The following is a 14,920-nucleotide window of genomic DNA, read 5'->3' on the forward strand; positions in this document are numbered from 1 at the left end:
GCTCCGTGCTGACAGCTCGGAGCCTGGAGCCTGCTTTGGATTCTGTGTTTCCCTCTCTCCCTGCCCCTCCCCTGCTCCTGGTCTGTCTGTCTGTCTCTCTCTCTCTCAAAAATAAATAAATATATATTTTTTAAAAAGTTAAAAAAAGAAGGGTAGATGTTGTTGCCAGGAAGTGGTACCTGCTGATTTTTATACTCCTAACCGATTTGGAGTGGCTGCCTCCCTTCCCACACCAGGCATATAGTCTCGACAGATTGTGACTGTTCCCAGTGCTGCTCTAGGGGCCACTGGCTTCAGTTCTCTGTCCCCACGACTTCTGAGGGCTATAGGACTGGTCAGGATCTACTTAGAGTACTCTATGTGAAAAGCAGACAAAGAACAGTCAGTCATCAGAGAACATCGATAGAAATATGGTTGGGAAGACCAGTCAGGTTGCCATGAGGACGCTGTGGAGACGGGAAGGCTCTGAATTTGTTTCTCAAGGTTTTAGTGCCAAAGGTTGTTGAGTCAAAATGAGCCACAAACTCAGATATGGATATCTACAGCGCCCAAAAGGTAACCGCACAATCAGGCTTGGACGGGGAGAAGAAAGTAGGTGTCAAATGTCGCTTTTCCGAGGGCGAGGTACCGAAAGATCGTGACAGTGAGTTTGGAAGCCGCAGAGTACATGGACATCCAAGCTGGCCAGGGATGCGGGACAGGCACGCAGTACAGTAAGGCTGGCGTTGGGTTCACCGGCACCTTTAAGGAGGGTCTCTGAACACAGCTGTAGCCAACAGTCAGTCCTAAGTGACACTAAAATTTCAGCAACGCTGCTTTAAGGGCAGATCCTGAGCAGACTCTGGACAGACATTAGCCTTTTCTTTTTTAAGTTTGTTTGTTTGTTTGTTTGTTTATTTTGAGAGAGAGAGAGCGTGCGTGAGTGCACGGGGAGGGGCAGGGAGAGAGGGAGACAGAATCCCAAGCAGGATCCACGCTGCCTGTGCAGAGCCCCCAAGCGGGGCTCGAACTCACGAACTGTGATACCATGACCTGAGCTGACACCAGGAGTCATAACTGTTTTCTTCGTGTGTATTCCAAGGCCGTAAGACAAACAGAAGTTTACTTTCTACCTTTTGTGATCTCAGATATTTCTACTTCACCCAAGCTTCTGCCCGACTGTCATAAAAGTATGTTTTGCCGGGACACACACAAGATTCTCCATTACCATGGGGGTTAGATGTGGAGACAAGCTATTGACTGTTGCTGCTTGTTTAAAACGGGAGCAGGGTCGGGGTGGGGGTGGGTAAGGCTGGCTGGCTGCCTTATAAAGGATGCCTTCTTTAAAGAGAGGTGAGTAAAGACCTTAAGTCTTTTTGGCCCTGCCTCAGTTTCTTGTTATCTAAGCACTCAGTTGTGAGAGATGCCTCCTGGGCAGGAAGTCCTCCCGATTCAGTTTAATCCCCTGCCTCGTGCACAGCAACCAGGGCTTTGACGCCAGAATCTCGACTGCTGTGACCTCAGCCAGGCTGCAGGGCTGTGGGTCTTCTTTCCAGGTTTCAGAAAGATTCTCCCTCACCCGTTTTGGTGCTCAGCTGGCAATGTGGCCGAACACAGCTCCGGGAGAACCGAAAGCACCAAACAAGTTAAGAAGCTTTTGGTTTCCAAAGCTTTTGGGGGATTACAGGATTGTGGACCTGTAGTCTATTTTCATCCATGACAGTTAAGTCTCAGGTTCAGCATTAGTCTTGCATAAAGCAAACGGGGTGAGCTTGCAATCATCTATACCCAAGGTGCTGTTAATTCTTAGGCTAAGCTAAGGCCGCCGATGCCTCAAAAAATAACCCTGTAAGTAGAGGCTCTAGACATCTGTATCCCAGCGTCTCTTAGCTCAGAAAGGAGAACAGTTGGAGTAAATGTGTTTTTTGGCAGGTTCCTCAGAGCCATGAGGTTTCATGGGAATGCCTTAGCACCAAAAGGGTGGTTGAACCAGGGAGAAAGGCCATGACCGTGGGGAACCTGGTCACGAACCAGGGGAATCCACCTGTTTCCACCGGGAAGGCTTTCTTTTCAACACAGGAGTTTTGTGTTTAAGGATTTAAAAAGGGCTCTTTCTGTTGCTTTAAGACCTCAAACTGTTGGCCTAGATCTGGGTTTTCTTTTAGCTCTGCTACTTAAGAATGAATATCCCTCCCCTTTTGGGTCAGTGGGTAGGAAGTCGCTTGTACGTAGCCACCTATGGACCTAGTCACAGCTGTTTGCATTATCGTGCATGAACGAAGGCCCAGGAGTGTCTGTCAAAGGCCAGCTGCCTAATTCTGTCACTCGCACATGTGGAATCAGACCCTGCAAACTTAGTTCAAGGCACCCTTGTCCCAGGAACCTCGTTTACCTAAAGAGTGAATGCTGCTTCCCAGACAGGTTGGCAATTGACTGGCTCCAAGAAATTCAGAGTTTTAAATGCCTATAGAAGTCGATCTGCTGTTGTCTGTCTTTCCCCGCAAAGGTTAACAGGGAAGAACAGTATGGAAGCTTCATTGAACTGTACGGATCTCACAGTAAATACAAGCCCTTCAACGTGGGCTATGCAGTTCCCAAGAGGGCTCCGGGCGGCCCTGAGTGCAGAGGGGTTTCTGAGTATCGGGCTCAGGTATGAATTTGAACCTGCACCAAGGGGCTCAGGCTGTCACTGTGCTGGGACCAGCAGGGCCAAGCATTCAGATGTCTCTCTCTCTCTCTCATCGCTGGAGCACACGGGTGTTATCCACAGGAATTTCTTGAGTCCATTTGTTTTGCTACTTCTGGGGCCACCGAGGGCATTTATTTTTAGTCCCGCTCACTTTCGCTGCTACTTTAATGCCAATCTTTCTATTTACAGGCTAAAACTCCTCTCAGGACAAGCTGACTTCTGAGTCAGCAAAGCAGTTTTCTCTCTTGGGAGAGGAGGCTAGTTAGTGACAGGAAGTCAGGAAAACAGCCTGAGTGTCAGGCACAAATGTTGTGTCCCTGCCCTCGAGTCAGCCTCTAAAGCACTTGCCATAACCAGCGAAAAACTGTTAAATACGTAGGTTAATCCTCCTCATTCACTGAAACAAGTGAATCTTACAGTCCCACTGACTGTGTTTCCATTGACATTAGATTCACATAATCTCAGGAACTGTGGGTAAATAATTTTTTAAAGATCGTTTGCTAAACGCAGCTCTAAGACTTTAGTCTTTTAATTCAGGTAGATTCTGAATCGTATACTTTGAACGTTACGATGCCCCATCTATGTATCAGGAAACCTGTCCACAGAAGGGGGGGAGGTACAGCCCTTGGGTGGTATGAGAATTTGAACCCGGGCATTCTGTCTCCAGACACTGAGCATGCCCACAATCTAAAACACCTAACTCAGGACTACCTCCTGCTAGAATATTTGTTGATTTTTGGCGACTCAGGTAGTGGAGTCAGTTGAAAGCAATCCAGAATTAGGCAGTCTCACCTGTCTGGATGACGCTATCCTAACACAGTCTTATTGTTGAGGGATGGTGTTCCATCCCTCCCCCATTTTCATTTAAAAAGAAAAAGCTGCTGGAGTATCTTCAGCGAGGTGGGAGGGGGGTTTCTACAAGGACTACAGAGCTTGGTTCTTGTCTAGGGCACATTGGCCAAGTCGCGGCATATTGGGGAGCTACTAGTTTCTGTGGCGGGTGGACGGCTAAGTCAGCACAAGAGTTTCAAATGCACTGGGAGCAGAGTGGGGCCCCCACTTGCATTTCTGAGTTTCCAGACAGAACTGGTGTTGCTGGGCCCTGATCACACTCGGAAATCATTCCCTCAAGGTTAGGAGGCTAAGATTCCACTACAGCAGAAGGGACTATGTCATTTTAGGGATTGGACTGCACATCTCTTGCCCCCATAAGCTGTCCCGCCCATCACTGGATGGACACAGGTGACAAATGCTGGTCTTAAGGCTGACAGTATGGTGACAACCTGAGGCAGGTCAAACTCAGTCAAGATGCCTTAACAGCCATGCACCATATATAAGTTCTAAAGTCTCTCTTTTCTTCCCCAGGAGCCCTATTCTTGAGGGGCTCCTTCCCTTGCTCGAAACCAGTGGTCCGGTAGGGAGCCCTGGTTCTTGTCCCCTGATGTTTCTCCATCAGGCCCTGGCCCTGTCCAGGCTCTCATCCCTTACTTGATGTGAATTCCTCTCCAGTTTCTCTGCCTCCGGGTTGCCACAGTCTCCATCCAAATCGACACGGCGATTCAAGCAGCCTAGAGCGGCCTGAAAAGCCAAGGGTCGTATCGCCTCTAGGCTTCTCACCACTCTAGGGCTGAGCCTTGCTCCCTCCCTACTTCACCCAACTTTTCCCTCTTGGTTCCCACCAGCCACCTGCTGCGAGTACACCCAGGGACCCACCCCCTTCCCCAGGCCTGTGTCTTCACTGTTACTCATGGTACTCCGGTCCACTTATCCACTGGATAAGTGTGCACAGAGGTCTGCCCTTGAATGAGGCCCTCAGGTCCTCTCTTGACCAACCAGGTGAGGTCTGGCTGCTTCACCATGGTCCCCTGTGCCTGTCACACGGGTGTCACGTACTGGGAATACTTGTCCTACCTGCCTGTTTCCATCTCTATATCTTCTAGGCCCGTTAGGAAGGGCCTAGAATTTCTAACTTGGGACCAGGTTCCTGACCTCTAAAGATTCTTTGGGCACTGATGAGTATTCCTGGGTGGAGAGGCTCTATGCTATAAAATCCACTCTTCCCTCTGCCTGCGGGCGTACCGTCACCTCATCTTTGTGCCAGTTTATTACCTAAAAACTGTGCGCTTTCCACACTGATCTGCCGGGGGGAGTGTGTCAGTGAGGGTACGTCAGCCTCATTTCCCTGTGAGTAGCAAGCTTCCAAGACCCAGGGAAACGGTAGCAGCAGCTAACTGGTAAAGTTAGAAATTTGACGTAGGGGACCCGGATTTCACTTTGGACATGTTTTAGTGCTCTTTGGTCACGTTGGTAGCAACCCACTCTTGCTCGAATCTCGTCACTTTTGTAAGATCATCCGCAGAGGTGGAATAGTGTCTGGCTTGGTCAGATTCAGGTCTAAGTGCTTGGGGACGATTGGGAAAACATAGGCTATCACACACGTAGCGGGGGAGAACTCCTGTGACCTTTGGGTGCTATCTGCCTGTTGTATGATTAAGCCCTTAATACGGATCTGCTCACTTCTCTCCAGAGCTTGTAGTCCAGGCTGTCTTTGGAGCATTGATTATCTTTTAAAAAAAATTTTTTTTAACGTTTATTTTTATTTTTGAGAGAGAGAGAGAGACAGAGCCTGAGTGGGGGAGGGGCAGAGAGAGAGGGAGACACAGAATCCGAAGCAGGCTCCAGGCTCTGAGCTGTCAGCACAGAGCCTGACGCGGGGCTCGAACCTACCAACTGTAAGATCATGACCTGAGGTGAAGTCGGACGCTTTACTGACTGAGCCACCCCAGGTGCCCCTGGAGCATTGATCTTCTGATCTGACTTCCCCACTAGACCAAATGCCATGAAAGAAAGGACCAAGTCCGTAGTTACTGTGTCCACCCCCCACCCCCACCCCCTGGCCATGCCTGGTGGTGCTCAGTAGATGGATGTCCAGTGGTTATAAGCAGAAGTACAAGGGACGCCAGTATGACTCTACCACCTACTCAGGGAACCTGCAGATAAGTTAATAAGTCAGGTCTTGGGAAGTCTTTAGAAAAACGAAAGACTAGGGGCTGTCTACAACTCAACAGTATTTGGTGGGAAGAATTAAGTGGTAACACGTGAAGTAATTTGCAAACGTATTTAGGGGGAAGTGTGAGGTTATAACATCCGCACCCGCGAAGCAATTTGTAAATGTTGTCTATCAGCAAGGTTTTATCATCTCCTTTGCTGGGCAAGTTGCAAGCCCGGCCCCACCCCCCTACCGCCAAAAGCATATACATAAATGGCTATATACATAAAGGCTCCTAGCCAGGAGGGCCAACCCAGAAGACCTGAGTTGGTGGCAAAATCATCCACTCCAGCCAGTGGTCCCCATCTTCTAGTTTCTGTCCCCAAAGTTACCTTTTAAAAACAAGAGCGTGCATGCCCTGCCCTAACTCTATCCACCCATGGAACATTTTTAAAATACAAAGAAGTCAAAGGCTCTCCAAGCAAACATTAAGCACCCCCTTCCTTTTTTTTTTTTTTTCATCATCTCTGAACTAAGTCTCCCAGCACCCAGCAGGCATCCTTGTGCTTAATTTAGGGCCCCCATATAACCAGCAGGCCTAAGCTTTCCCAGGACACATCATGCGAAGGAAAAAAAATAGGCTAACTTTAAGGTATCACCTGCCCTCTCAGGGCGTTGCTGCTGCGGGGCTAGTGTATCTAACCAGGTGGCATTAGCCATGCTTAGAGCTTTTACCGCTAAGTCAACAACACAGGTTAGCCAAGGGACACCAATTCATATTGAAAAGGGCAGAGTGAAATGACCCAGCAAGATTTCTGCTACAGTGAAGTCTGCAAACTAAAAAGCGATCAGTCCTCCAATTTCCTAGCTAAAAATTCTTCAGCTGGGGAGAGGGGGGGAAAAATGTCCCTGGACCACTTCTGCTCAACAGATACATCTCCTCCGTCACCTCTGCAGAAGGCATTTTTGGGCCCTTTGTCTTGGAAGTGGTCTTCGTGCTGTGCCCTGAGAACTCTCTTGAGTTTGACTTAAAGTAGAAGGGAACACACTCGACCATGTTGAGTCTATCAACTAACCATCTAGAGAGAGGCACACCCTGAACAGCTCTCCTAAGGCAGGTACATGTATCATAAACATCATTACAGACCTTATCACGGCCCTTTGAGGCATTTACTGTCTTCTAGGCTAGTAGGGGAAGGTGGCTTTCCAAAGAACGGTCAGTAGCCACAGTAAACGTAATTATGACTTGACATAAAACAGGTAACCGCCTACCCTTGATCGTTCTTCTTTCTACCAAAAAGGACAGCTCCACTCACGTTCTGTAAGAAATGGAAAACGCTCTAGATATTTAATCTGAGGTACCCATTTACCTAGGCTGTGCTCTGAGTCTTCCCATCTTTGGCTCAAAACGCAAAGCCACGTGCCTGAGAGCTACCTACTCCCTTGACCTTAAGGCCATGTTTGAGGAGTTCTTGTGGTCTTATCAGCTTGATACTTGTGGAGTAGAAGGGGCTTGGAACTACTTTTCATCACGTCTCGAGCAGTAGGTGGTAGTCAAACTGCTCCCGTGAAATCAAAATGGTGATTATTTGACTTTACGAAAGGCAGAAACACTTCGATCGGGACTTCTTGAAAGCAAGGGGACTGCCGTGCCCTTACTACCTTTGCTTATTGTGGTAAAGTCTCAACAGTTGGCTGCACTTGGCCTTTACGCAGGCATCAGGCATCTGGGGCCGCAGGCTGGAAAAGGAAAGAATCCTAACAACACAGGACAGACATTACAGCTAAACGTCACATGGAGTAGCAACTGCCCGGAAGGGAGGTGCTCCGGCTTGAGGAAGCTGTCACTTGCCTGGTGATCCTCCTTAAGGAGTCCAGACTCACATGTTCATTCCTTGGCCTGAGGCTCGTGATCGCCGTGACACTTTCCCGCGGTGCTACAGGCTGGCTCAAGTTTATTTGCTCCTTGCCCTCCAGGTCTCCTCTTACTGCCGGCTTCCCCGACCGACTCCCGAAGTTAGAGAAGTTTCTGCCTACTCATTTTCCTGGTTGCTGGCCACATCTGGATACCCCTCATAACACCTTGGTTCTTCCAGACGCTGGCTTGAAAATGTGGTACCCCACAGCCTAATCCTGAGCACCTGGGCTGGAGGAACACGTGCTAAAACTCCCAGGTGTCTGCCATCAGGCATACTACACTACTGAACTTCAGCCTCTCTTGTTGGCCTAAGTTCCAGGCCAGGATATCAGGGCACAGCTGCCCCTCCCCCATCCTAGAATATTGTATATGGCTACCGTGAGCCTGTATGGATGTGGGGAGGGTTTGGGAAGAAGGGATGTAAACGGCCAAAAGCCGACCCATATGGCCTGGGACTCTGAAATTCAGACAGGAGCCAGTCTGGGTTGGCTTGGGATCCATTCCTCCTTCGGCCAACCCCAGATTCTATCCACGTGAAAAATGATGTGCCTCTCTTCCTTGGAAGAATTTAAGTCTTGCACGGGCTCCTACTTTTCACTACTCATGGCACCGCACGTGTTTCACACGTGGACGTAGGGGAGCCAAGGGGACCCTCACCTGCCTCTTCCAAGGTGAACATAGAGCTTCAGCTAACCCATCTCAGCGGTTCAAGTGCATCCCCAGCTTCCTGTAGGATAAAGTTAACCCCACATGGAAAGCTATCACATGTTAAATTAAAAGAATAGGAACAGAACATGCACCAAAAATGAGTCTTTCTCCCACCTCCTGGCCGGTTAGCAATAGTTTCTGGCATACCTCAGTCTTTTGAGATGTTACGGAAAGTATAATGCACCGCACTATTGTGAGAAATCGTTGAATAAGTTGGGATTGCTCATCCATTAACGATTCATGTTCCAGTCTGCAAATTCTTGTAGGCAGGACTTTTCCAGGCTCTTAACGTGTGTGGCACATTAGAGGCTATCTCCAGGACTCGCCTTTTTCAAGGGGAAAGCATTTCAGCGAACAGTCCGGGGGAGCCTGTCGGGTCTTGTACATTCCCTTAAAGATAATACTCCTCTGGCTGCTGTACGCGGAGACATGTGACCAACCCAAACGTGCTTGGGCGGCCAGCCAATCGCGGAGGGCAGAAAAGCCCGTCCCTGCTTCACATGCTCGCCCGGGACAGCTGGACCAAAGGGCAGGGGGGCGGTCGGAGGCTTGAAGCCCCCACGTACTGCCCTGCCCGAAAGAGGCTGCTTGACCGCACACTGTAAAGTTGGCTCACTTTAGGAGACACGTGACTGCAGGCAGGCCGGCCTCCTAGGCCACCGGGCTGCAGGAGCTAGGGACTCTGAAATGGGTACTCGGGGACGGGGGCACCTTCCTGTCCCACTGCCGTAGAGCTGGCCAGCAAGCCCCGTGCTGTCCTGTCAAGATCACTCCGGGGACCCGCCAGGCTTCCCACGGAATCCTTAGAAGGGCTTGCTGTCGCCTGCCCAGCAAAGTTGTGCGGCTCCAAGCGGAGCGTGGCTGAGCACAGGGCTCCCGGGCCCAGTGCGGCAGACCCTGGGGACTCCACGGCCGTCACCACCGCCACTCGCGCTACTCCCTTTGATCTATTGTTTGGAATGAAGGCTAATTACACAGTCACCAGATTAGGGCTCAATTTCTCTCGAGGAAATCTCACCGGGAACCAAGAGCAGCAAACTAACCTGATTAAGTCTTCGTTCCGCTCCCCTCCCCCGTTCAGCTGTACGCGAGACCCGAGAGGTTTACAAACACTGCGCGAAGGGGAGCGAGCAGGGGAGGAACACCCAGTGGGGAGTCCTATTTGAACCCGTACTCCAGAGCGACCACTGGGCGCCGGGGGAGTCGCAGTCCGGGTGAGCAGGCTGTGCACTTGTAGTGGCTCCCCGGGAGCCCGCCCGCTGCCGCCCATTGAACGTGCGCCCGCTCCCCGCCGCCGCCAGGGTCTCGCTGCCAGGACCTGCACCCGGCGCCCCGCGTCCCCGCACACGTCCACCTGCGTCCATCGCCCACTCACCCCCCCCCCCCCCACCTCAAGTCCCAGGAGCGCGCCCCCGGCTCCCGAGCGCGTCTCGGCCCGACCCGGCCCTCTGCCTCCTTCCTAACACTCCGCCTGGCAGACAGAACCATTGTTCAGTGGCTCAGAAGCCCACATTCCCCAGCCCCGATCAAGCAGGGTGAAAAACGAGGCAAAGCAGTGGCTCTGGGGGAGACAGTGTTAGGGAATGAAGAGTTCAGGCCAGGCTTTAGGATACCCCAAATCCCGCTGTCCGCCCGCCACCCCCCCCCCCCCCCCCCCCCAGCGCGGCTCCCCGTAGCCGCGGCGATGACAGTCGGCTCAGAGGCGCCACCAGGGTTGGGAGGGAAAGAAGGCGAGCTGAGCGGAGAGGCGCCTCCTAGGAGGGGGGTGGGAAAAAGGAGACCCGGGCCTCGCCCCCCCCCACCCCCCACTGGCGCCCAGGCTGGGTCCGGGCAGCCAGCGGAGGGGCGCGTCCTCACTCACCCGCTCCGGTGGCGCGGCTCTCCCGGGGCGCCCAGCACAGCGCGAGCAGCAGCCAGAGCGCCCAGCGCGCGGACGTGCCCATGGTGCCCGCCTGGATGGTGCCGCCGCTCGCTCCGCACAACAAGTTACCAGCCCTTCGCGAAGGAGGAAGGAGGTGGGGGCGGGGAGGGGGGAGGGGGGAGGAGGAGGGGAAGGAGTTAGCAAGGGGGAAAGGGAGCGGGGAAGAAGAGGGCACCCCCCCTCCCCTACAACTTGCACAATCTCCTCCCCACCAGCCACCCACCCACCCACCCACCTCCCCGGGCTGCAGCACCAGTGCAAGCCGAGCCGGCGGGCAGAAGATAATGCAGGCGCTGCAGAGGAGGGGAGGGTACAGGAGGGGAGGGGAAGGAGGGGGTGGGGTGGGGAGCCGAGAGCAGAGGAGCAAGGCAGAGGAGAGCGGAGCCGGCCGCGGAGCACCCACACTGGCGGCTGCCTCCGGAGCGCGGGGTGAGCTGCGAGGAGGGGGCAGGAGGGGGAGTGGTCAGCGAGGGGTGAGGGGGGTGTGAGGGGGTGGGGAGCGGCGGCTCCAGCCCTCCTTTCCCCTAGACGCGCCGCTTTTATAAGCTCCGGGCAGCCAGGTGCCTGCGCAGGGGGTGTGCGAGTCTGAGTGCGAGCGTGTGCGTGCGTGAGTGGCCGTGGCCGTGGCCGCCGCCGCCACCGGGACTGCTCCTGGGGCCCGGCGGCTCCGCGCGTCCGCCCGGGGCTCACGGGGGCCCGGGGCGGCCGCTGGTTGGCTCGCGCGCCGCCCTCGCCTCCAATCCCCGGTGCCTGCCCTAATTTCCTGATCCAGGGAACCTGCCGCCGCAGCAGCTGCACGCTCCCTGCGGTCGTTACTGTACCCTCCCGGCGGCCGGCGGCAGTAGTTAGCGCTGATGCAACTGCTGCTGCTGTTGCCATCGCCTTCCCGCTAACGGGGCTGGCCGCCCGGGGGGACTTGCGGCTTCCAAGGGCAACACGCATCTCTCCCTCTCTCTCCCTCTCTCTTCCTCTCTCTCCCTCTCTCTCCCCCTACCCCCTCTCCTGCGCCCCAGGGAGGCTGGTACTCTAAGGCTGGTAGGTAGCGTCTTCCTCGGGCCTCCTGTCTCCACCCGAAAGTGATGGAGCCCGCGGGGGGGGGGGGGGGGGTCTCAACTGCACGCTGAGGTGCCATTTTCGCCAAAAGTGAAATGTGCCTTTAAGCGAGAGCGTGTGTGTGTGCGCGCGCGAGGGTGCGTGCGTTTGTGGTTTGTTCTCGGTAATGGAACGGGACTGAAATAACCCAGCCTGGGCGGACGGAATTTGCTAGCGCAGCCCTGCCTTCGCTCATCCACGATTATAGTTAATTGATAATTGCACAGAACGGTAGTTTGAGGGCCTGTAATTAAAAGCTTAACCTTTTCTTGTTTGGGGGAAGGGGGGAACCAGGGTTGGCGGTTCCTGATACACTTTGTAACATTCAATTACGAGGCTTAGGGAAAGAGAAAAAGGAAGTCAAGGCCGGGATTCCTTTTAAGGACTGATTCTTGTTTGGTGCCCGGCGGTACCTGAGCTTATGATTTGTTGTTTGGGGTGCTTCGTCTTTCTCGCACACTTTCCCCTGGTTGAGGTCTGCTGTGGTCTTTAAGCACTTCATAAGAGTTGCAGGGCGTACCAAGCTATTTGGCTTTTAAGTTTTTATATGGGATGACCCCACATTCACAGGTTTCTAGGGGATCTCATTCTAGCACGAGTCTCTTGGTGATCTGGTGGGCACTGCTTAGCTATATTCTCTTTGCCCCAGTGCTTCTGGGCATTTGTCAAGGCTGGCCACCAGATGGGACGTTCGTTAGGAACTTCCTGTCTCCAGGAGATGGCCAGAGGGGAAAACTTCAGGTCAGGACACACTTTGCTGGGGCCAGAGGATGTCAGGGTGGTGACTGATCAGCCTTCAAGGGTTCCATCCTGTGGGTTGGTGGAGTGTGGCACTGTAGGGCTTTTTGCATGCTGTCTTGCCCAGCCTCTGCTTGCGCATTCCGCACGAACTGCAGCAGCCATACACATGGGGCACGTGAAACGGAATCCAAATCTGTTGTAGGCCGTTCAGCAGTGAAAACATACGCAAGGGTCGTTCCCCTCGTGGGCATGAAGGTGTATACAGCCTTCGGGGCACATCGTCTCCGGTATCCTCAGGGTTCTGAGAGACCGTCTGTGAGTGAGCTGTGTCACTTTCCAGAGGAAGAGATGAGTGGAAGCGATAGGGAAAAAGCGCCACGTTAATAAATAGTCATGGGGCTTGTTTCTAATAGTTTGCTCGGAGATCAGTGCCTGGGTACCACGACCTAAACACGGGTATGACGGAGTAGGCTCACGGCTGACACACACGTATTATGATGTCTGCCTCTCCAAGGGGTATAAATAAACCGCCGGTGAATTTAGCTGAGGCTCTGGGCTCCATCGTGGCGCTTTATTGTTGCTTCGAAAGGAAGCGTAACTCTTGGCTCTACCTCTGATTGGCTGTGCAGTGTAGGAACATCACGGTGCCTCCCTGTGCCTGCCTTCTGCCCTGTAAACTGAAAACAAACCAGTCCACGTAAAGTCAGAGCGCTCTCTGGTCTCAGGGACCAGCTTGCTGCAAAGCATTGATGGTTAGAAGAAAACAGCTATAAGAAGAAAGGAGTTTGACGAAGAGAGAAAAGGGCTAGATAACCAAGATGATGACGTTTATCACAAGTGGAGACTGGTGTGGTTGAACTAGCTGGTCTCAGAAGGGTTAACACTGCTAGCTCCAGGAGCCTTCGGGGAAGTGCAGAGGCAGCCATTCACTCCCACAGTCCATCACATTCATTTTTGTTGTTGTTGAGACAACACACATCGGGCATCCTTGGCTCGTGGTCCCTGTGTTATGCGGTGGGCATATGGAGATGCCTCCCCAAGGAACTCAAGGTCTGCTGGGGAAAGCAGAGAAGCAGCAGCTCCGGCATCCTCGACACAGCCCAAGGAATGCTCCAGGTGCTATAAGATGACAGGGGAAGAGTAGCTAATCTGGCTGGGGAAGGAGTGTGTCCAACAAGGCTTTCCAGAGCAGGTGTCTTGGGGCTGAGTAGACGCATCATGTTTATTCCACGTTTATTCCAGTTCTTAGGACTGCTGGGCACGTGCTGGGATCCCACCTTCCGGCTCCCCTGTTGGTTGGGCGGGACTGAAAGACGAATTTTGGCCAATTATTTGTGAGAAGTCACAGGGCGCCACTTGGGGACTGGAGCATTTCATGGCTTGCAGTGAGACCCCGTCTTTTGTCTGCCGTCTGATGACCAGAAATGCTCAAGATAGGACTGCTTCGTGAACCCGATCTGTGGATGACTATGTGAGTAATTCTCTGCTGTCTATATGGGTCTGGCGGTGGTCACGTAGAGTAGAGGTCAGCAAATGGCCAGCGGCCTGCTTTTGGAGGGCTTAGGGATCTAAGAACAGTTTCTACATTTTTAAAAAAGGATTATACCAAAAACAACCACCCCCAAACAACAAACGGACAAAACAAAGAAGAAAAATATGTAACAGAAACCCTATGTTGCTCGCAAAGCCTGAAATATTTGCCACCTGGGTCTCGGGAGAAGCATTGACTAGCATTAACCCTGGCTGACTCACTGGGAGAATGGAGAAGGAAGGTGGGGTTGAGCAAGTTAAGAAAAAGGCAAAAGAGAATCAGGTGTTCAGGGCCATGCCAGGGATGCAGGATGTTTCAAGGGTGGGTTTCAAGTGGGCCAATGGGGTGAAAGAAGGCCGCGGAGGAAAGGTCAGGACTGGATTCCATGGAGACCTGTACATCATGGTGACTTTGCTCTCCATCCTGAAGGCCGTGGTGAGGTTATGGGCTTTTTTTTCTTTTTAACTTTAAATAACTATTTAAAATAATTTTACTTTAATTCAGTAAGTCATATAATTCACTAAGGAGTAATTATAAAATACAGAGGAAAAAAGTGTTTTAAACCTTACTCTGAGTATTGAGAGAGATTAACATATTCCATCTCTTAACTTTTAAAAATATATTTAACTTTATGCTCAGGGCACAAATTATATCGACATTCCTATCATCGGTACAGTTATGGCTCTCTTTATTTGCTAATTTACTTCTGTAAATATAAAAAAATATCCACAGGCCCACTGCTGCTCCCGAGTAACAGAATATTGACAATAACGCCTATCTATGGAGGTCATTCCCTGTGAACACATCTAGTCCACTGTTATTTTGAGTTTTGATGGGCGCCCTGATATCCGGTACAGTCTAGAACGTTCACACTGGCAGTGGTATGAAGAATGACATATTTGGGAAGCAGGCAAGATGAGAAGAAGAACACTTAGGGGCCTCGGTAGTGAGGGGAATGTGTACGCAAGAGGAAGAAACTGTTTTTGTGCTCAGTCGTGTTCATAGAATTTCTTTGTGAGATTTTTCATTTTATTTTTTCTTTTATTTTTCTTTAAAAAATTTTTTTTTAATGCTTATTTATTTTTGAGAGAGACAGAGACAGAATGTGAGTGGGCTGGGACAGAGAGAGAGGGAGACAGAGAATCGGAAACAGGCTCCAGGCTCTGAGCTGTCAGCACAGAGCCCGACGCGGGGCTCGAACTCACAAGCTGTGAGATTATGACCTGAGCTGAAGTCGGACACTCAACCGACTGAGCCACCCACATGCCCCAAGATTTTTCTTTTTTAAAAAATGTTTTTAAATGTTTATTTTTGAGAGAGAGAGAGAGAGAGAGAGAGAGTGCGTGCACGCA

At 51.9% G+C, this 14,920-nt stretch overlaps 1 protein-coding gene across 6 annotated transcripts in view; it reads right to left on the bottom strand.

Annotated features, from left to right (window-relative positions):
• VLDLR (very low density lipoprotein receptor) overlaps positions 1-13,686 on the bottom strand; it is a 33,929-nt gene extending 20,243 nt beyond the window's left edge. For all 6 annotated transcript variants that reach the window (XM_043566207.1, XM_043566205.1, XM_043566208.1 and 3 more), the window contains exons 1-2: positions 10,440-13,686; positions 10,145-10,278 (exon numbers count right to left, since the gene is read on the bottom strand). In XM_043566207.1, coding sequence (XP_043422142.1) covers positions 10,145-10,278; positions 10,440-11,146 — 841 coding nt within the window. In that variant the 5' untranslated portion in view covers positions 11,147-13,686. The remainder of the gene's footprint in view (positions 1-10,144; positions 10,279-10,439) is intronic.
• Positions 13,687-14,920: the final 1,234 nt, after the last annotated feature.

The sequence above is a fragment of the Prionailurus bengalensis genome, chromosome D4 (genome assembly GCF_016509475.1).
Source record: "Prionailurus bengalensis isolate Pbe53 chromosome D4, Fcat_Pben_1.1_paternal_pri, whole genome shotgun sequence".
In the NCBI taxonomy this organism is placed as follows: domain Eukaryota; kingdom Metazoa; phylum Chordata; class Mammalia; order Carnivora; family Felidae; genus Prionailurus; species Prionailurus bengalensis.